This window comes from Zosterops lateralis, assembly GCF_965231275.1.
Source record: "Zosterops lateralis genome assembly, chromosome: 18".
Classification (NCBI taxonomy): Eukaryota; Metazoa; Chordata; class Aves; order Passeriformes; family Zosteropidae; genus Zosterops; species Zosterops lateralis.
The window spans coordinates 2528256-2548667 of record NC_139778.1 but is presented as its reverse complement, the minus strand read 5'-3'; the positions used below and the strand labels follow the sequence as shown (position 1 = coordinate 2548667).

The window sequence follows — 20412 nt, the reverse complement described above, 5'->3', positions numbered from 1 at the left end:
TGGGGGCATTACAGGATCCTCCAGTTTAGACTTAGGTCACCAAGCAAGTGTCTGCTCTGTGGCCTGGGGGTGCTCAGATATGCAGACTGTGCCTTACAAACCACATCAGTCTGGACACAGGACACTCAAACACAAACTCCCTCACACAGTCACAGCCCTTCACCTTGCTCTTTGATGATGGTGATGTTGACAACCCGGCGCCCGATCTTTGCAATGCCATTGGGGACCTCAATGGCCTCCACCTGCAGCTGCTTCTCATCATCATCATCGTCCCTGATAAAGAGCGGGACACGGACGTCCACCAGCTCCACAGCCTCTTGGAACTCCACCATTCCCTGAGCATCTGGGGGAAAAGACAAGGGTGAGAGGTGGGAAATAACACCCTGTACCCAGCCAGGAGCCAGCTCTGGGCTCTGCTCCCCACCTTGGTCTGAGGTCACAGTGTAATAACCCGGTGCAACCTTCAGGTCATTAAAAGCCTCGTGGGAAACGTGTTTCTCCACCACTTTGATGATGTCTGGCTTGGCTGAGTAAGGGGCAGTGAGCACTGTATCCACAATGGTGTGATCCTGCCTAGGAAGAGGGAAGGGAAAAGCAGGTGAGAGATGAGATCAGGGTAACTCATCTCACACAGCACCTGGGGGCCCAGTGAGTGTGTGGGGCACTCGGTCACCCCACACGTGTGTGTACAAAGAGGGAGAAGCTGCAACAGAGACCTGCAAATTCCTCTTACCTTTTCCCAGAATTGGGCTGTAACCTGAGGGAATAAAAAAAAAACCAAAACCCAAATCAGAGTGACTAAAACCCTCAGAGAGACAAAGTGCTGTGTGAATCACAGCCCTGTGCAGGTCTGAGCTGCAGCTCTGCCCTGCGGGTGCCAACCCATCCCACAGAACCCCAGCACAAGTTCCCTCCTGCCCAGCTGCTCCCTCCCACCCTGGGTTTCCCAATGCAGCAAGGAACGTGCCCACAGGGGAGATCACATCTGGATCAGGCTGTGGGGAGGAGATACCACTCCCTGCTCTGCACTGGCATCCCCAGATTCCTCCTGGCCTGCACCAGGCACTCCTAAGTTTGCATCAGGCTGAAACTTTTGAAGCCAGTGGGAATTCTCCCACTAAGCACCATGAGACCAGGGTTTGTTCCTACTGCTGCAAAGCCAAACTCAGCTGAGATCTCCTCCACAGCTGGGTGGGCTCTGCTCTGCAGCCCTGGGTGGGTGAAGCACCATGCCAGGCTTGTGTCACAGACCATACTCCCTCCCAGCATTGCAGATTTCACACCCCAGCCCTCTGGTCCACCCCATCATCAGCAGTGCCCTGGGGGAACCCTGCCCTGCAGGAGTCTCTCCCCCACTGACTCACCTGAACTTGGTCTGCTGGACCTTGTGGCAGCCCGGAATGTGCTTGAAAACCTCATTCAGCTGCAAGGAGTAAGAGGGGCTTTCACAGTGTATCCCTCACTGAACAGAGATGTGCTCAGCAAGCAGGTGCTGCAGCCACAAAACACAAGAGCCCTCTGACCACCCCAGGCCCTCCTCCCTCATCTTCCCACACCATGTTTCTTTCCAGGACATGGCAAGAGGCTGCAAACTGAAACCAAACAGGAGCTCCAGATCACATTCCCCAAAGCAAACCCAAAATCTCAACGAGATGCTTTGCTAATTCTTACAATCGCGACCTTAAAATTTGTGCTTTCTCACAAAAGAAGAAAAACTGTTCCTTCCTTTCGATAGCTGTGGGTTCCCAGGGAAGGGGCACTGCCCACCCTCCTGTGTATGGCTGTCCCCAAGGCCACCCCGATCCCCCTTGTGCCCAGGCTCCTACATTCTCCTCCACTTCCTTGCGAAGCTGCTCGCACTCCCGCGTGTCCGGTTTCACCAGGTTCTGCGTGAAAAGCCGGGCCAGCCTCAGAGACAGCCCGTAGGGAACTGGAAAGAGAAATTCCCAAATTAAACCCGGCCCTTCTTGGTCAGGGAAAATAACCCAGGCAGAAGCTGGAAGCACGGGGACACTCACTGAGCTCCTTGGGGTTAGTGGCAGCAGGGGAGGTGACACTCTGCTTGTGGACATTGTTGTGGATCTTCCAGCGGACCGTGTCCCGACCCTTGAGGGAACCGCTGCGCACCAGGGGCGTGTCCAGGTGGTCGGAGGACATGAGGCTGTGCCGCAGCATGTAGTGGTCCTCCTTGAAGCCCACAGTGCGACCTGCACAGCCAGGGTGGGGTCAGAGCCTGGGCGCACTGGGACAACCCCAGCCGTCAGCTTCCCACCGCCAGAGAGTCTGTTCTGGGGGATCTTTAGGGTTTCCACCATGCTGAGGGTGTTGGGACGTCAGGAGGGGAGTGGGATGGAGGGAGCAGGGGGTCTTCATGAGTGGGGAGAACACATCTCACCAGCTAAGCATTACAAGGTCAGGGAGAGCCAGCAGGGCATCCCAGGGAGTGGGGCAGGGAAGAAAAAGTGGACCAGCAGCTCCAGGACTCCTTGGCTCAGGCTCTCTGCTCTCAGGAGCTTTCTCTGATCCACCTCTCAGCTCAAAGAGAAGGGATGCTCACCCCAGCACACCCCCAAACCCAGGAAGGCAGTGCTCCCCCAGAGCCCTTTCCCCAGGACCAAGGGCTGGTACCTCGTGCACAGCAGGGCAGCAGGGCCAGGCAAGCCTAGAAAACAAATGGCCAGAGACACCATCACCTTGTGGCCAAGGACAAAACCCCTCCAAGTCCCCATCAGGGAGGATCCTCGTCAGCAGGGATGCGTGGGCAGTGGGTGGATGGGGCTCTCAAACTGATTTCAGCCAGATGAGGGAAATCTGGCTAAAATTTCAGCAGCGGCTCATGTCCGCAACAGCAGAGGGTTGGATACCACAGAGACATCCCCTGCCAGTCTGGCCATGCTGGAGGCTGGATGGATTCTGGAAATTTCTCATGTTTTTGGCTATATCTGGTTCTCTCCCTGGGCTGGGGAAGCCAGCTGAGACACTCACCTTGCAGCAGGCACAGAACTTCCAGCAGAGCAAGAGCAGCAGCCCCAGGAGCAGGATGAGGAAGATGAGCAGTGGGATGAGCCAGAGGAAGCTCCCAGGTGGGCACTCTGCAAGTGACAGACACGTCACCCCCAGGCATCAGCCCCGGGTGTGCAGGGAGGGGGCAGGGAGGGAGGGGAAAGGCTGGGCCACAGCTCTCCGAGTGATGGAGCAGCCCAGTTAACCTTGGCAATGCCTCACAATGAGAAATACTGTTCAGAGAGGGCTGTGCAGCACCTTGCAGCAATCCCTGCCCATAGCAGTGGGGGAAAGGCTCTGATCTCTAAAGGTCTCTCTGAGGGTGTCACACTCCACCCCTTGCAGTTCACATGGGCAGGGAGGTGCTTCCAGCAGCTGACCCTGCCCAGGGACACAGCAAAGGGACAAAGCAGGGATTGGAGACAGCGTGGAGTTGGTCACTCTGATCCAGACCCCAGGCTGGACATCCCCTGCTCACCTTTATTCTTCTGCACACGGACAGTGGTGTTGGGGTGGGCACTGGGGTCTCCATCCAGGGTGTAGTGGTAGGTGCAGTCATCATCCTCATCCTGGAAGGAGCAGTACTCGCCAGCCTCCTCTGTGGGGAGAGGGGACACGGTTGTGAAGTCACCAGGGCCAGGAAAGACTTGGGGAGCAGCCCTGTGTGCACACACACAGGAGACACCACACGTGTCTGCACCCAGCTCTGCTTCTCATGTTACCTTTCTTCAGCTCCTCCACCATCTGGATCTGGAGCTGGCAGGAGCTGCAGTTCCCTTTGAGGTTGCCTGTCCCCCAGGTCTGGCAGCGGACACAGTCCCGGATGCTCTCACACACAGCCTGGAAGCCCTGGGCAGAGTGGGGTGGGATGGTCAGGGACACCCCCAGGAGCCAGGGAGGACACAGCCTCTGAAAGGCAGAGCTGGAGGGGCAGCTCCTCATCCCAGAGTCAGGGCAAGGTCCAGGTAAAAAACAGAAGTCACCGAGAACAAGCAGCTAATGAAGGATTTATAAGCCCAGTTGGCTCCAAAATCTTTTATACCAACAGCCAGCATTGGGGCAGCAATTAGATCTTCTCCAAGGGTTTCAGTGGCCTTTCCAAAACATGATCAAGCCAGCTTTCTTCATCCCCACTGTGGGATTAGCCCGTGTTTGTCAATGAGGAAATTAAATGTGTTCAAGACCAGGTTGGGTGGGGCCCTGAGCAACCTGATCCAGTGGAAGGTATCTCCGCCTGTGGCAGGGGAGTTGGAATGAGATAAGTTTTAAGGTCCCTTCCAACCCAAACCAGTCTGTGACTATGAAATGAGTTTTTTCCCCGCCTTGAGGCAAATCAGAACAAGCCACAAGCTGAGCCTCAAACCTCTGCCCAATAACAGGGTGCAGATAAACACAGACAGACTCTCAATAGTTGCTGCTAGTGAACAGGAGGGGAAAGAAAGCCTGTGGCTACAAAGCAGCTTCCATGCCAGCCCCCTCCTGGCCACAGGACAGGTGAGACAAACCCTTGCTTAGGATTTTATTCCTGACTGAGATGTGCCTTCATCTCTGCTTTGCCTTTCTTCCCTGGAGGCTCTGCATGGGAATAAGTGATAAACCCAGAGGGACTCACCAGGGAGTAGCTGATTTCACAGGTGGAGCTGGTGTACAGCGAAGCCATGTCACAGATGCACCTGCCACATTCACACCTCCCGTGGTTATTGCAAATGCCCTGGGAGAGAAGAGGTGACAACTGGGAGTCAGCAGGGCACCTTGGTGACCCAGAGACTCCAACACTGGGGCCACTCCCTACAGCCCAGCCTGGAGCAGGGGTCCCTGGGGAGGCAGGGCAGGACCTACCCCTCGGCTGTCGATGCAGGTGTCATTGCTGGTGGGACACTCACAGCCCGGGCCCTCCCAGCCGCTCTCGCACACGCAGGCGCCCCTGGAGCAGCGGCCACGATCTGGGGTGAGAGCAGGGATTACCTGGGTTCCAGGGCTGTGCCATTCCCCCAGCCCTGTCTCTGGCTCTTTGGGGGTGCACAGGGGCTACAAGCAGATTCCACACCATCCTCCCTGCACGTCTGCGAGTGCAGAGTCCCTGCAGCCCATCACTGCTCACTCAGCCCCCGTGCCAGTGCCAGCACTCCACTGACACCCTGTCAGTGCCCCCAGGTCCGGCACATCCCCCAGCTGGGGGGCTCAGGGGGGGCTCTCACCATTGCAGAGGAAGCCAGAGGTGCGCGGGCACTGCAGGACGTCGAACTCGCAGAAGGAGCCGTCGAAGCGCGGGGTTTGCTCCTCGGAGTAGCACTGGCACTTCCCGCACAGGCACTCGCCCCGGCCCGAGCACGGCTCCGTGTCCCCGGGCCGGACACACGCCTCGTTGTTGGGGGATGACGCCGGGGAGCAATCGCAGGTGTCCCCTCGCCTGGGGACAGAGACGGTGCTGAGAGAGGCAGGAGCAGAGCGCAGCACAGCAGAGTCCTGGGTGGGATGCCCAGGGTGTGGAGGTGTGTCACTGTGGGTCCCTGGCAGAGGTGTGGGTCTGGACACGGTCCTTACCAGCCTGGGTGGCAGATGCACTGTCCACAGACAAAGTTCCCATGGAAACTACACTTGGGTGAGTCCAACTCTTGTTCCTGGAAGTGAAGAGAGAAGAGGCATTGCTGAATTGGCCCAGCTGCCCCCAAGACCATTTCAGGAATCAGAAGGGCAGATCCAAGGGCAAAGTTATGCCCTGAAGACAAAGCTTTGCCATAGGACATCACACCCAGCTTGGAACAGGCTGTGATGGAAGTCTTGACCAGGCTGAGCATCACTGAGTGGTCAAGCAGGACCCACAAGCATCAGCCAAAACATTCCCACCCCAGGCTGGCCAGGAGAAGGACACCTCTCTGCATGACCCACCTGTTCACAGGGACACACGTCGCAGATGACAGCAGCTGACACCCTGAGGCTGTCACTGAGGGACGTGGCTGTCACACGGATGTCTCTCTCCCTGTCGTCCTTGGGGAGGCTGCAGACGTGCTGCCCACCAACGTACTCCAGAGCCTTCACGTGCATGCGGAACTTGCTCTGGAGGAAAGGACACACTGCAGGGATGAGCCATCCCAGCTGGACACGGAGAGCTCATCCCCTCACACCTTCCCCTCTGCTGCCATACGAGGGCTTACCACTTCTCCACGGGTGATGTGGAAGGAGCCGGATTCTGTCTTTTCAAACAGCGAGGAGGTGAAGTCTGTCTTCAGGGCTTTGGGGATGAAGTCAGCCCGAATGTCCATCTTGGAGCGGATGCGCTGGGTGGCAGAGGATAAACACAATGTTGGTTTTCAGCAGTACCCTCTGACCACTCCTGCTCCAGAGGGGCCACGTCCTGCCTTCTGCCTGCTCTCCTGCCCAGGAGGTGCCCACTCTCTGCCCTCCCTGGAAGCCAGGGTGAAGGTCTGGAGAGCACCGTTACCTCAAAGGCTGTGCGGAGCAATTCCACAATGTTGGAAGAGTCTTCCTGGAGCACCCCGATCTCAGAGATGGGGAAATACTTGTGCAGCTTCTGCAGAGAGACAGGAGCTCCCTGAGCCAAGGCCTTGAGAACCCTCCTCTATCATGGGAGTGGGTTCTGCTTTGAGCAGGACTTGGACCAGAGACCTCCAAATGTCCCTTCCAACCGAAATTACTCTCCAGCTCTGTGCCTTCCCTGTTTTACAAGAAGGAGAAACCAACACAGGGAGACCTCTAAGAGCCCAGATTCCTGCACCCATTAATAGAGCAGCCTCCCACAACCTAGAGCAGCCCCCCAGCACAGTGTGGCACCCTCCCAAATACCAAGGTGTTGGTTTAGCACTTGGGACAAACGATGGGAAAACACTTTCTCCTCCCAGCTGAGCTGAAGAAGAGGTTTTGGAAGAAAGATAATGCCATGTGGCATCACTGCTGTGGTCTCCTCACCTCATAGTAGCTGTAGGAGTGGTTGGTGACAGCAAAGATGGGGATGATGTTGTGCTGGCCCAAGAGGCGCACGAGGGTGGGCACTGAAGGATAATCCTGCTTGGTGTCATGGTCGTAGGTGCCATGGCTGTCCAGGTGACACTGCTCATCGTTCCTGCTCATTATCCCTGCCAGGACGTTGGTACCATCAGCTTCATAGTGAAAGGCAGACTCAGTGGAGAACACGAGCAGGTGAGTGCTGTCGTTTCTCCAGCCGATCTTTTCCTGCAGCCGGGGAGGGGGAGAAGGAACCTTTATCTCTGTGCCTCCCAAACCCCTGCACAGCACTTGCAGCCCTTGGCAAGCCAGCACTGACAGGAGCTGGAATACCCAAAGGATAAGGCACCACCTGCACCTGGCAGCAAACACAACCAACCCCGTGTCCCTGGGAATCCCAGCACCCATCCACACCCTCAAAGCATGGGATGTCTCCCATCCAGCGGCTCAATGCCAGGCACATGTGTGAACAGGGGGCAAGCCCACGCTTCCCTGGACATGTCTGGAGCTGTGCTCATCCCTCAGCCAAGCGGCCAAGCCCAAGTGGGCTCTTTTCCAGGGAGCAGTTTCATCACCGCAGGCACAGAGCGGGACAGAGCAAAAAGCACACACCCAGGGTGCCCAGCAAGCAGCTCCTGTGCTGGGCATCAAACACTAGGACACATATTCTAAAACTTAGGGAAAACTGGGAAGGCCAAACAGCTTGGCACTGGGAGCGTGCGGCTGGGAGGGCAAGAACCAACTGTAGCTGAATTGAAGCTCCCTGGCTGCCCTGTCAGCTGGAATAGTGTGTGGCTCATCAGTGGGCATCAGGAAGATCCACCCATGAAAAACACAGCCCTGGCCATGCTCACCTTGCAAACAGCAGTCTGCAGGATGGCATCAAAGCCACCCTCAGGGGCGTCCAGGTTGCCAGAGATTCGCTCCTTGCGGAGCTCCTGGCTGAAGTAGTTGATGTTGCTGGTCAGGGGGATGACGTTCTTGAAGGAGAACGGGGAGTCGGCGTTGTGCCAGGGCTCACGCAGCCTAGGAGAGATGGAACCAGGGGTCTGGTGTTGGGCAGGAGCCAAGGGATGCTGGGGTGCAAGGAGAGGAAATCTAGGGAGAGTTTCTCAAGGGAAGTCATGGAGCTGAGCAGCTCAGTGACCAGCACTGAGAGGGAAAAGGGATGAGGGCAGAGATAGAGGAGAAGACAAGATGTGTGGTCTGTTGTGGCAGAGCAGGGAAGGTCTGAAAGCAGAGGATGACACTGCTGGAATTGTCATGGTGCTACAACAAGCCCTAAGAGATGAGGAGACCAGGGAAGACACTGGAAGTGAAGGTAGAGAGATGAATGGAGGCTCTTGCACTGCCAACACTGAAAGCCACAGGAAAACAGAAGGCGCTTTCCATTCCCTCTACTCCCACCTCAGAGACCCATGGGGCTCACTCACTTTTCGGGTCTCATGTCTGTCTGAGGGGACGAGACTTTGTCCACAAACTTGCCAAATCCAATGGTGTAATTGGAAGTCAGGGCTTGCAGGAAGTCCGCTGGGAGGAGAGGGAAGGAAGGGGGAGACACATAAATAAAGAGATGCCTGTGAGCTCCCTGCTCCAGGGAAAGAAATCTTTTTGTGGGCATCTTCTCTTCTGGCCAGTTCTTAGATAAGATTCCCAAACTGTCATCTTTTAAGAACTTTGGGCTTTATAGAACAGAAACCTACACCCCCTTTGGCTCCTTTGGCAGCCCCAAAACTGGAGCTCCTGCAGTAGCACCCAGCAGGTTCAAGATGCCAAAAGCCCTGCACAGACCAGCTCTGAGGGGCACCAGCTGGGCTGGAAGGGGAGAACACGTGAGGATCCCTGCAGGACCAGAGAGACATCCCCACACAGGGCTGCACAGAGCACTGAGAATGCAAAGCTGTAATTAAAACAGACATCTCTCAGCCCATTGCCAGCTGCATCCCCCTCTTGGGTGCTGGCAGAGGACTCGCAGCCAAAGACAAGAGTGAGCTGCCTGCCTTCATCAGCACAGGAGCAGGCTCCCCTCTTCTCCCAGATCTGCCCTCACCTAGGTTATGCCCCATGCTTTTGAGGTTGTCCAGATCATCAGACATGGAGTAGGAGAAGTCCATGAGGATGTAGAGATCCACAGGGCTCTCCTTGGGCTGGAAGACATCCATGTCGAAGCTCATCTCCTCCCCAGCTCTCAGCCGAATGTGCATGGCCTGGGGGGACACCTGGGTCCTCTGCAGGGATGTGTTGATACTGAAATTCTGTGAAGGAGAGTGATGTGAAGGGGATGGACTCCATCTCCACCGTGGTGCAATGAGGAGGAGGCAAGGAGCAGGGAGATGTGTGGGAGGGATGGGATGAGTGCGCTCCCTCCCTCATGTACTGTCCAACAGCCTCCCCCACATCCACTCGTGTCCAGCCAGGCCCCTCCTCCACAGGGATGTGAGTGCTTTGCTTACATCTGCTTTGCCTGCAAAGTCACCCCAGCCTGGATCAGGACCAGTGGCCCACAGGTCCACCAGCTACAGAAGGTGTTGCTTTTGAGTAGACCCTACATAAATAGCAATCTGGAGTTTGTATTTTTCCTGCTGAGGAGCCTCGAGAAGGATGAAGGACATGAAAGACCCCTCAGGAGGGGCTGAGCAGGGGCTGTATCCCCAGCACACACCTGCTTGGTCTCCATCACTCCCCGGGTGTAGACGATGTTGGCCTCGCCGCAGCCGGAGCGCAGCAGGTTCTCCCGCAGGTCACAGCGCGGCTCCTCAAAGCTCTGCCAGGGAGCAAAAGCAGCATAAGAGCCACAGAAAGCACCAGATACACTGAGAAAGGGGCAAATGCACAGGGCAGGAAGCAGGGTCCTGTGCCTAGAGCATTCTGAGCCTTTGGGAGCAGGAGTGGGGCAGAGAGATGGGGACGAGTCCTGCACAGAACCACCAGCTGAAATGTGACCACCAGTGAGTTACTGGGTTGTGTGGGATAAAACTCTCCCCTCATCCCTTGCACACACTGTTTCTGTTTCTGGTGCACTGACATTTTCTGATAAACCCCTGGATTGTTGCAGTTCTGCCCTGGGTCCCCTCCCTCCCCATTTTCCACGCCAAAAGGAAATCCACATTGCAGCCTTTCCTATCCAGAAGGGAAGCTGGATCCAGAAGCTGCCCCTGCTCTTGTGTCCCTCTCCCACTGAGGGTGGTGGGATCCCTCCATCAGCAGGGTTGGAAGTGGAGCCCCAGGCTGCCCTGCAGGGTCTCACCGGGTCAGTGCAGAAGGAGCAGTCCTTATCCACCCGGATGCACTCAGTGCAGCTCTTTGCCCGGGACAGCACACAGCGATTGCCTGCCAGGAGAGAAGGGATGGAGAAAACAAAGTGAGCTGTGGGAGAGCCTGAGAACAGCTGATCCCATGGAGAGATGGAGGTTTTGCCTGGTTAGTGGAAACTGGCTGCAAAACAGCAGCAGAGTAGCAAGGGAGGGTCCCCAAAAGCTGGGGAGGTGGAAAACAGCAGGAAAAACACACAGCAGGTGTTCTCCACATGAGAACTGGTGTTTCTGGAGCCCAGGACAGGTACACACAGTCCCCAAGGGGAGGTGGCACAGCTCCACTCACTTTTGCTCCATTGGCAGAGGCTGGTGGTGCAGAGCAGGGACACGAGGAGCAGCTGGGCACACGCTCGTGGCAGCACATTCATCCTCTTACTCCTGAAACAAAGGAATTGCTAAAATTGCAGAGAGCCAAGGGATGGAAATGGACCTAGATATGACCAGGGCAGCTCCCACAGAGTCCCTTCCCAGCCCTGCCAGGGTGGGACAGCCCTCACATCCTGGGAAAGGTGAGGCTGGAAGCAATTGCTGAGCTCTGCAAGGCAGGGCACAAAAGCAAAGCCAAAGATGGTTTGTCCTCTGCTCAGGCATCTGCAAGAGACTCAAAATTCCCAGCAATGCCACCCTTGTGCCTGGAGTTGGGGTGCCCAGCTCAGCATCAGGGGTTGGTGCAGGCAACTGGAGCACAGGAGGCTCCCAAACAGAGCCCAGCACTATCCACACATGTGAGCTCTGACCAGACCAAAACATTGCTTTTCCTGGCTGGTTTGGAAAAAAAAAAAAGAGGAAAACAAAGTGACTGTCCACATCTCTCCCCAAAAGCAACAATGACCCCTCCCTTCAGCTATTTCCTATCACACTAAGAGTTTCCAGGATGGTCAAGCCAACAATAAAGAGAGGGTGAGGCCTTGGGAAATGCCAGGCTTGGAGTTTTGGAGATGAATGAATCCCGAGTTTTAAGAGCCTGGCAGCTCCTCTTTGTCCTGTCCAGGGCAGCAGGACCCCTTGATGGACACAGAGGTCAAATCCTAAACAGAGTGAACCATTCTCCCTGTAACTGAGGAAAGTCAATGCAGCATTTGGATGTGGTAAACACAAGGCACAAAGCTGGATCTCGAGTTCTGCAGCTGCTGTGCCAGAGGTTCATCCTTGCACTCAGCAGGGCAAGTGAGAACAGTCCAAGAAAAAACAAGTGTAAAGATATCATTAAAGCATCTCCTTCCTGGGAGATGGAGTTGAAATATATATTATTGATATATAAAATGTGAATGAACTGTCTTATATCTTCTTACTGTGTCAGCCCTGACTCTAAAATGAAAATAATATGAAAACCACTTAAAATAAGGAAAAGAAACAGGAATAGTTGTTGTGTGCAGTAACAATGTCCAAGTTCTCTGAGGGACATCCAGCACACAGAGCAGTCACCTGGAGACTCAGCTCCTCACAGCCTGGCCTGGGCTGCAGGGCAACCCCTGGAAAAACCCAGCCTGGTCTCAACAGATCACACTTGGCCTCTGCAGCCAGTGAATACATTGAATGCAGCAATTGTTGTGACATGGGGCTCAACCAGCCCAGCAATGACACCACAGGACACCTCCCTTGGTGGCTGCACTTGGCTCCATGTGAGAGTCACTGGGTACACAGACAGCACTGACAGGACACTGCGATCTCATTCATCCTGTCAGCTGTGCCCAGAGGGGTTTATCACAGTCATTAATGCCCAGTGGCTCAAAGTGAGAAGCACGGGAGCCTCAGGGCAGCATCTCTGCAGGGAAACCCTGGGAGGCTTTGCTGTTCCTCAGGAGCTGTAGCCAATGTGCTGTTTTGCCAGTGAGCTGTTTTTCTAATGGGTAAGAGGTACCAGCCGACCAAGGGAACTCCTCTGCTTCCCTCCCTGCCACACTGACTGTCCCCAGTCAGGCCCTTTGCAGGTTTGGCTTTGGGTGGTCCCTGTCCCTCCAAGTCCAGTTGCAAGTGCTGCCTCTGAAGCCAACATTCCTCACACAGGATATGCTTGTGATCTCCTGCAGTGACAGTCCTCACAGCAGCACTCGCTGGCAAATGTTGTGTCCCTTGCAACTGACACGGGGAGATTTTGAAGCAGGAAAATCCCTTTTTCCCTTGCTCTGCCCCAGCCCAGCAGAGTGCTGTGGAGATGTGGGGAGGTGCCAGTTAGAGGTGGGATGAAAGGCTAGGGAAGAAACCCTTAGAGCCTGTGGAGGGAAAACACAATTGAAAACATCCCCTGAGCACTCAGCAAATCCCATCTCCCACCATGACATGGGCCACAAGAAAAGGATTGAGTATGGAACCAGACTGCTCAACTCACAAGGACCTAATTCCTCTTCCTTTAATCACCAGTTAGGAAAAAGTCACCAAGGAACGGATGGACACACCCTGGGCCTCGGGCACATAAACTGCCATCATGTCTTTTCAAGTGCTGAGATAAAGGGCCATAAAATCCTGCTCAGTATTAACGTTCAGTTGCCCTGTGAGACACCAACCTTCAAGGATTTTGCTGGGCAGGTGCCAGCAGGCCGGGTGCTGGTGGCACAGAGCATGATCCCTGCAGGAATGCAGCCTGCAATATTTGTGCAAAAATACAGGAGCGGCCACCCCTTACTTTCAGAGGTGTCCTCTGGAAGGGAAAACGCCACTTTCACTTCAGGAAAGCTGCAGGATTTGTTTGGGTTTTCATGACAACAACAACAACAAATCTGTTCAGTCGTGCAAAAACAAGGAGAAAGGCAGAGCAGCCCTGGCTGCGCAGAAACTTCCTACCACTACCCAGACCTGCCCCAGCATTTCCTTCTGGTCTCCTCTTGCTCCCCCAGCCTTTGCCCTGCCCCTCAGCACAGCCAACAAACCTGCTCCAGGAATATGCCAAGAACTGAGTCTGGTGAGGCTGGGGCTGGCTGCCTCATCCCCAAAAATCCAGGCAATGCTCCAAGCAAACCACTGGTGCAATGGGACAGAGGGCAGGGTCAGAATGGCAGATAGGGGAGAGGGAGCAAGGAACAGGTTGTGATGAGTCACAAAGCAGGAGCCTGTCCCATCTGCCACATTGGGGACACCTGGCAGGCTGGGACACAGGAACGGGAAAGTGAGGGAGATGCTCGAGCAATGAGTTCCCAAGCATGGGGAACTCATGGGAAGTTTCTGCAGCCCTGGGGGGCTGTGTGGGGGCTGTGCAGGGGACTGACACTGGTCCGTGTGTGCTGAGGATGGGCAGTGCAGCCACAGCCCAGGGGCTCAGCTCATGTTCTCTCCCCTGCACATGTGGTGCCACAGAGCTGCTGGGACAATGCCCCAAAACTTGACAATTATCAAGCCAGACTTCCCAAAACTTCCAAAAACTCAACCCACTCAAATCATCACTTACACACAGAATCGTTCTGGTCTTGTTTGCCTTCCCCATCCATTTCCCCTCCTTCCCCAGGTGTGTTCCTGCAGCTGGGAGACTCCATGTGAGTGTCTCCCTTCGTTGTTTTCATCTTCCAGTTTGAGCTCCAGACCCCAGACATGGCCCCAGCACCCTCCAGGCAGGGACAGAACAGAGCAGGACCCAGCCCGGGCACCCCCTGGAGCTGCTTTGTGGCCAAACCCCCCCGTGCTGTGAAGGGCTGGTGGCTGCGGTACCACCTCCTCCTGCTGCCCCCCGGGCCCGGGCAGGGGGGAACCCCAAGGAGCAGAGTCAGGAATGACAGAACCTGCCTGGGGACTGCCCGAATGGCAGCACAGCCCCGGAACCCTCCCGTTCCCTCCATGTGCTCTTCCTGCCGCTTCCACTGCTCCTTTGGCCCCACGAGACACTTTTCCCGTCCTTTCCCTCCGTGGGTGCTCCTCATCCCCCTTTTCCCCCCAAATAACCCTGTCAGCCCCTCACACCAGCCCTCCTGTCCCGTTCCCTGCTCCCTGTCAGATCCACCAACTCACAAATCCCCCAACAGCTGCAGTTCAGCAAAGCCCACCCTGAACCCCCGACTCTCCCCTGACCTTTTCTTCCAGGACCCCCTTTCCCTTGTTCCCCCCTTGCAGGGGCAGCCGCCAGTTGGGAAATACAACCGGGGGGGCTCCGGGGCTGGGATGGACCCTCAGTCCGGCTGACCTTGCACAATTCCACCCTGAAAGGTTTCCTTGGGTGCCAGCTCCAAAACACAACAGCCTTTCCCCCTGGAAGTGGTCAGAGGGACAGGGCAACCCCTGAAACCTCCAACAACTGTCCCCACAGGGCTCTGCTGTTCTGTCCCACCCAGAGGAGCCCCCACCCAAATAGCTGCGGGCACAAAGCGGAGCCGAGCAGCCCCCAGAGCCCAGCGCTGCCTTTCCCAGCCCAAAGCGCCGGACGGTGCCCGACAGGCAAAAACCAGGGAAAAGCCGGGAACAGGAGCCCCGCACTCCGTGTCCTGCCCACCTGCCCGCGCCTTAATTCCCTGCCCGCTTCATCCGCGCAGCAAAGTTCAAACGAGCCGGACACTGCAGAGCACAGATGAATTAATGCCACAAACCTCATTAGCGCTGGGTCTGACTGAGTCCAAATCCTCTGGCGCAGCCCGGATAACAGGCACCCACACACCAAGCCAAGAAATTCTTCCGAGGGGGAACGTGGTGCTTCGCTGCTGCAACTTGATTTTTTTTTTTTTTTTCTCCTTTCTCCCTGGTGTCTATTTTGTCCCTTTTCTCTTTCCGGTTAAAGATCCAGTCCCGGTCCGGCGGGGAGCTCAGGCAGCCCCTGATCCCGCATAACTCCCTGTTCCCTCCAGTCAAAAATCTCCACTTTGTTCTCGCTGCCGCCTCGCCCTCCCGCGGGGCTGGCAGGGAGGAGAGGTGGGAGCAGCGATAGATGGGGTTGGATCCCAGGTGAGGAGTTTTATCCCGGCCGGGAGGGAGGGAGGGAGGAGGGCTGGCACACCTGGCCGGGCAGGCACAGCCCTCCGGAGCCTCCCTCCCTCCCTCCGCCCAGGCACCAGCCCACAGGAAAAGGGCTGAGCGGGCAATGGGAAGGGGCTGCTGGGCTTGCAGGGCTCAGGGAGCTCCCCGACCCCCCGCGGAAAGGGGTTTCTCCTCCCAGTTTCCCCCTGTCACCCTCGGAGCCCGAGGTAACTCCTTGCTGGAACATCAGGGGAATTCCTGCCCTGACAGACGCCGAGCCCAGCCCCGGTGCTTTGTGTGCAGAGAGGATGGACCTGCATCCTGCTTTATCCAGGGCGCGGCAGACACTCCTCACCTGCAGTAAATCTGCCTCAAGAGTCAGTGCAATGAATGAGACCCATCCATTCCTGCATCCCACCATGGTCCAGGGCTGCAACAGGCACCAGTCCCACAGCTCATTCCAGTCCTGCTGAGCTGAATCCAAACCCCCTTCCCCAGCCCAAGGAACAGCAGAGGAGGGTTTGGAGTTCAGGTGAGATTTTCTGTCCACCCTTTTGCTTTGGAGTCTGGGGTTTGTCACAGTCAGAACCACTCACACTTCCCACAGAGTGGAGCACACACGTCCTGGGGCAGATGCAATGGCAAAGGCTGAATTTCAGCTCCCTGATAGATTCTTATAAGGAAAACTGCATCCTCTGAGCTTCAACACAAACAATAGCAACAGCCAGATGAAAAAATGGCACATTTCCTGCTCGATTTGGAGATTAAAATTACGAGCAGGGCAACTTTGGCCCCCTTGCTATCAGTGTGGCATTACTGCTCCTGTTCACCAGAATTGATCAAAAGGTGAGGAGCAGGACTCCTTTCACTACAAGAAATTAGGAAGCTCAAGTTAATATATGCAAACTTCCTTAGCCCCAGGATAAAGGAGGATGTGCTTGTGGCACTAAAAACTGCAGCAAATGGGAAACAGGCAGGGGTGCAGTGGAAGAATGAAGCCCAGGCAGTTTAAATCTGGCATTTCCAAGTTTCCCAATGACTTGGCAACCCCAACCCTTTTAGAGATGTGATTTCCTAGATTTAAACAGAAGTTGTGAAAATAAAGGTGGTTTGCTATTGTTTTTTTAATAAACACATCAAGACAGTGACTACAACATGAGAGCTGGGTACGAGATAAAATATAGGCAGAGCAGGACCAGGGTGAGTGCAAGGCGCTGATGCTTGAGCTGCTGGTGAAGAGCAGATCGTTCCCATGGAGGGGCTGAAGGCAGAGGGTCCTGCTCTGCCTCAGGAGCCACAGCTGCAGCAGATACTGAACACTGCAGGTGAATTAAAACTGGGCTTCAGTTCCCAGGACAGGAGGAGAGCTTGTGCTGCTGCTCACAGACGTGTCTGGTCACCTCACCTGGCCCTGTCCACCAGCAGCACCCAGCTCCTGCCAGCCCCACCCCACCTCCCACTGCTGCAATTTTCCTCTTTGAGGTAAGCAGTGCTGCCACTGCAGTTGAAAAAGCCAATTGAGGCTGCAAGCAAGAAGCAGAGTAGTAAAAAACCCCAATTATTTTAGTGATGGATCCTTAACAGGAACCTTGAAGCCAACCAGAAGAACTCATGAGCACCCACCTTCTACCACAATATTTGGTGTCCTGATTTTCTGGATGTTCTCCTTTCTCCACCTGAGATGGAGAATGTTTATGTTGCCTCCTGTAAAGGATCTCTGGTCTCACCTGCAGACCCTGACAGCCCCAGGGCTTCCTGACACCCTCTGCCTGCCCTTCATCCCCACAGCCTGGAGCAGCAAGGAGGGACCAGCTCCCTTCAGTGTTTCCAGCTGTGAGGAAAAGCCCAGTTGCACCCTCCTGTGCTGCTGCCAGAAGAGTTCAAGATACCATAGTTGTACCTTTCTTTAAAACACATCCCCCCAGCACCTAAGAGATCCCAAACCCATGGAACAGGAGTTTTCCCAGAGCTGTAACTGGGCTGCTTTTACATTTGCAGGGCTGATAAAAGCACTTTTCCAATATAATGGCAACTTCACTACCAAATTTTTAGGGAAAAAAAGGAGAGAGGAATTAGAATTTTTCTGTAAATGCTCATGAGAATATAAAAGGTTTTAACTTCATCTTAAAAAAAAAAAAAAAACAACCCAAAAAGGTTGTTTTATGACTTGTCTTTCAGTGACAATAACTTCTCCAAATTATTTCCACCAAGGAAGAACACCTGATGAACTCAAGTTCTTTCCTTGGTTCCATCCCTTGCTCTCCCTGCCTGCTGGATCAGGCTTTTGCCAAACAAATTTGCTGTTTTTAAGACCAGAGGACAGGAACTTCAGAGGGAGGATCAGCAGATTTCAGGGCAGATGGCTCCACCACCACCTCACAGCCACATTTGTGGTGAATCTCACATTTATAAATCAGTGATTTTCTGCTGTGGCAATGTGGCCTAGAAATTTTTGCCCTAGGAGGGAAAACAAAGTAATTTTATAGCTCACATGAAATTATTGCTCTCTCTGCTGAGACTACCAGTCTGAATGCCAATTACTGATAATTACAAGTGATTTCAGGGTTAATTATTTTCTTCTTTTTTTAATGCCACGCCAGCTTGCAACAGAGCCTTTCTTCTTTCTGTCCTGCCACCACAGCATGCCTAAAGACAGCTTTGGGGTTTTTTCTAGGCCTTTATTGAGCAGTTACAGCCAAAATCCTGCTGCTGGAGCATATTCACCCCTTTTTAAATTCTGGAACAACACACACTACTAAAAGAAAAATAAATACTTAATCTCAACACTGCACTGTACACTGCAGTGACAATATCCTGCTACGTGGCTTAAATAAAAGGAACGTGTAATAATGTATTATTGATGTACATTAATGTGCACATAATTTATTACATTAAATGATGCTTAATATAATTCCTTGTTCAATTAAAAGTGCCAGATTAAATCCTGCCATATTCTCTCCCTCAGCCTTTTCCCCAAGGCAGCATTAACTACACGTGCCCCCTGTTTTCCAGTGGATGTTCCTTGTCATGGACATGGTCCTGAAGGAAAATCTCTCTGACGAACATTTGCCTCTGGGACAGACCAGCAGCAAGAGGGAAGTGGAACACAGAAACAACACCCAAGGAAAACATCAGTAAAGGATCCAGAATACAACTTCAGCCTGGGACAATCTTACCACCCATTTGGGGACAGCAGGGCTTTCCAGGGATACACCAGCATCCCACCCAACTGCAGGAGGCTGAGCACACACAGACAGCTCCGTGCAAAAAGGCAAAACCTTTCCTTGTGAAGTCCCAGAGCTCTGCTGTTCACTGGAAACACAGAGCACGAGCCTGGCCCCAGCCAAAGACAAGCTCCAAATAAACAAAGACCAACTATTGGAAGTCGTTGGTGTCCATGGTTCTCGCTTAGAACAAAAGGAAGGAAGTGGATTATAAACAGTCAGAGGAACAGCAGCACAGGGAGGGCTCAGAGGTGGAAAACTGCTCTGACAAAGCCTTGCAGGAATGTGCTGAGGAAAATGTTAGCCCCCAAAAGGAAAAGGAGACTTTGGTGGAACTTTGTTGCCCTTTCAGGGCGTCTTGAACCTCCACAGAAATTTATCTGAACATTTAACATTAGTCATCCTTGGGGAGCCCTGCTGTGAAGATCTGTGTTTCTCACTCCCTCTCTGGAGATATTCCAGAACTGTCTGGACACAACTCTGTGCCAAGTGCTCCAGGAAAACCCTGCCTGAGCAGGGAGGCTGGGCCACTGCAGCCCCTTCCAGCTTCACCCATCCTGTGATTCCCTGCAGGTACCAACTCTGGGCTTTCCTGGGCTCACACCATTCCCCAGGAATGAGCAGATCATACCCTTTGATGACCCTCTGGGCACATTACAAAGTCCACCTGTTTGAGGGGCTTCACAGGAGCTCCCAGCAATGGAGAAGAGCTGGAAAGGAGCTTGTGCAGTTGTTGGCTGCAGCCATCACCTCCTTCAGTGTCATCAGCAAGGCCAAGGCATGGCCCAAAGCCTTGGCAAGAAAGACTCTTTCATTTTTTGTTCATCTCAGTGCATAACTCCCTAAACCAGACGGTGCAGCAGCAATCCAACTAAAACATAGCTTCAGGTGCTCCCATTCCACGGTTTGAGGTGGGGCTGGCAAGGGCTGCCCTCCCCACCTGCTCTCTCAGCCCCACAGCGCCCAGTGAGACAGAAAATAAAAGCCAGTCCTGAACACACAAAATCCCTTCCCACACCAGCATCAAAGGAGGGCAGATCTCTAAAGCACAACAAGCAAGCAGGAGAGAAAATCAACACCTCAGGGCATGGAGGTGGGAGAAAAGACTTCAGAAGGGAGAGGGAGAGCAGAACCAACTCTGCCAAGGATGACTTCATTACTGCAGCTCTCCTGCCTCTGCTGGGGCAGACACGGACTTGAACGTGGAGTTTCAGCTGAGACAAAGCTCCTCAAGCTACAAGACATCCCCGCTTAGGAAGGAGACAGGCAGAGAGAATCCCTGTGGTGTTCAAGCAGAGAATGTAATTCTTGGACTAAGGAATGATGAGCATGGGACTGGTTTTACTCTCCTGAGTACAGTTAGCATCGCTTTGGAAGGAGAGGTAAGAATGAGCATCTACAGCTTTTAGAGTCACAAGTGCAGCCTGAGCAGTCACTGTTCCAGCAGCATAAGGAACTTTTTCTCTGTGTCAGCTCTGAGTTTGCCTCAGGGCTCACTGGGGTAGCTGGGGCACAGCTGCAGTCCTTGATGGCACTGATACACTCAGCAGGTCCCCCCAGCCCTCGGCAGGGCTCACACAGACAGAGCTCCAAAGCAAACCAGCCCCAACTCCTGTCTGAGGGCTTCAGGCCCTGGTGCCCAGGCCAGGAAGCATCCTTTTCCCTCAGGCCATCTCCCTTGTGTGCCTGATGTTCCATCCAGCTTCTCTAGGGCATTGACTCACCACAGCCCAGTACAAGTCACCAACCTGCCCAATCCCATCTTCAGAACTGGAAAAAAGGCTTTTCCCTCAGAGCTGCAATTTCCAACTTGAGTATCCATCTATTACCTCTGATACAACATGCAAGACAAACAAAAGCAGTGAGCTATTGGCTGCAAGTTTGTTATACAGGAGTTGGCATCCTCACTTCAGCTTTCTGGGGAGAAAATCCAAACCCAAACCACGCCTGTTTCAAGCTGCTTTCTCCACTGCAGACAGTAAACACCAACTCCTGGGAGCTCAGGAGGGAATTGCCAGAACACAGCCCAGTCCTGC

General features: G+C 54.1%; 1 protein-coding gene across 2 annotated transcripts in view; it reads right to left on the bottom strand.

Moving 5' to 3' along the window:
- ITGB4 (integrin subunit beta 4) overlaps window positions 1-15303 on the bottom strand; it is a 28119-nt gene extending 12816 nt beyond the window's left edge. For both annotated transcript variants that reach the window (XM_083874387.1, XM_083874388.1), the window contains exons 1-25: window positions 14789-15303; window positions 10567-10658; window positions 10214-10296; window positions 9629-9730; window positions 9017-9221; window positions 8400-8496; window positions 7821-7992; window positions 6931-7194; window positions 6446-6535; window positions 6159-6281; window positions 5893-6060; window positions 5548-5624; window positions 5202-5413; window positions 4843-4946; window positions 4616-4714; window positions 3726-3852; window positions 3482-3601; window positions 2986-3092; window positions 2629-2662; window positions 2019-2207; window positions 1827-1930; window positions 1365-1423; window positions 734-757; window positions 425-573; window positions 164-343 (exon numbers count right to left, since the gene is read on the bottom strand). In XM_083874387.1, coding sequence (XP_083730513.1) covers window positions 164-343; window positions 425-573; window positions 734-757; window positions 1365-1423; window positions 1827-1930; window positions 2019-2207; window positions 2629-2662; window positions 2986-3092; window positions 3482-3601; window positions 3726-3852; window positions 4616-4714; window positions 4843-4946; window positions 5202-5413; window positions 5548-5624; window positions 5893-6060; window positions 6159-6281; window positions 6446-6535; window positions 6931-7194; window positions 7821-7992; window positions 8400-8496; window positions 9017-9221; window positions 9629-9730; window positions 10214-10296; window positions 10567-10658; window positions 14789-14793 — 2986 coding nt within the window. In that variant the 5' untranslated portion in view covers window positions 14794-15303. The remainder of the gene's footprint in view (window positions 1-163; window positions 344-424; window positions 574-733; window positions 758-1364; window positions 1424-1826; window positions 1931-2018; window positions 2208-2628; window positions 2663-2985; window positions 3093-3481; window positions 3602-3725; window positions 3853-4615; window positions 4715-4842; window positions 4947-5201; window positions 5414-5547; window positions 5625-5892; window positions 6061-6158; window positions 6282-6445; window positions 6536-6930; window positions 7195-7820; window positions 7993-8399; window positions 8497-9016; window positions 9222-9628; window positions 9731-10213; window positions 10297-10566; window positions 10659-14788) is intronic.
- Between the last annotated feature and the right edge of the window lie 5109 nt (window positions 15304-20412).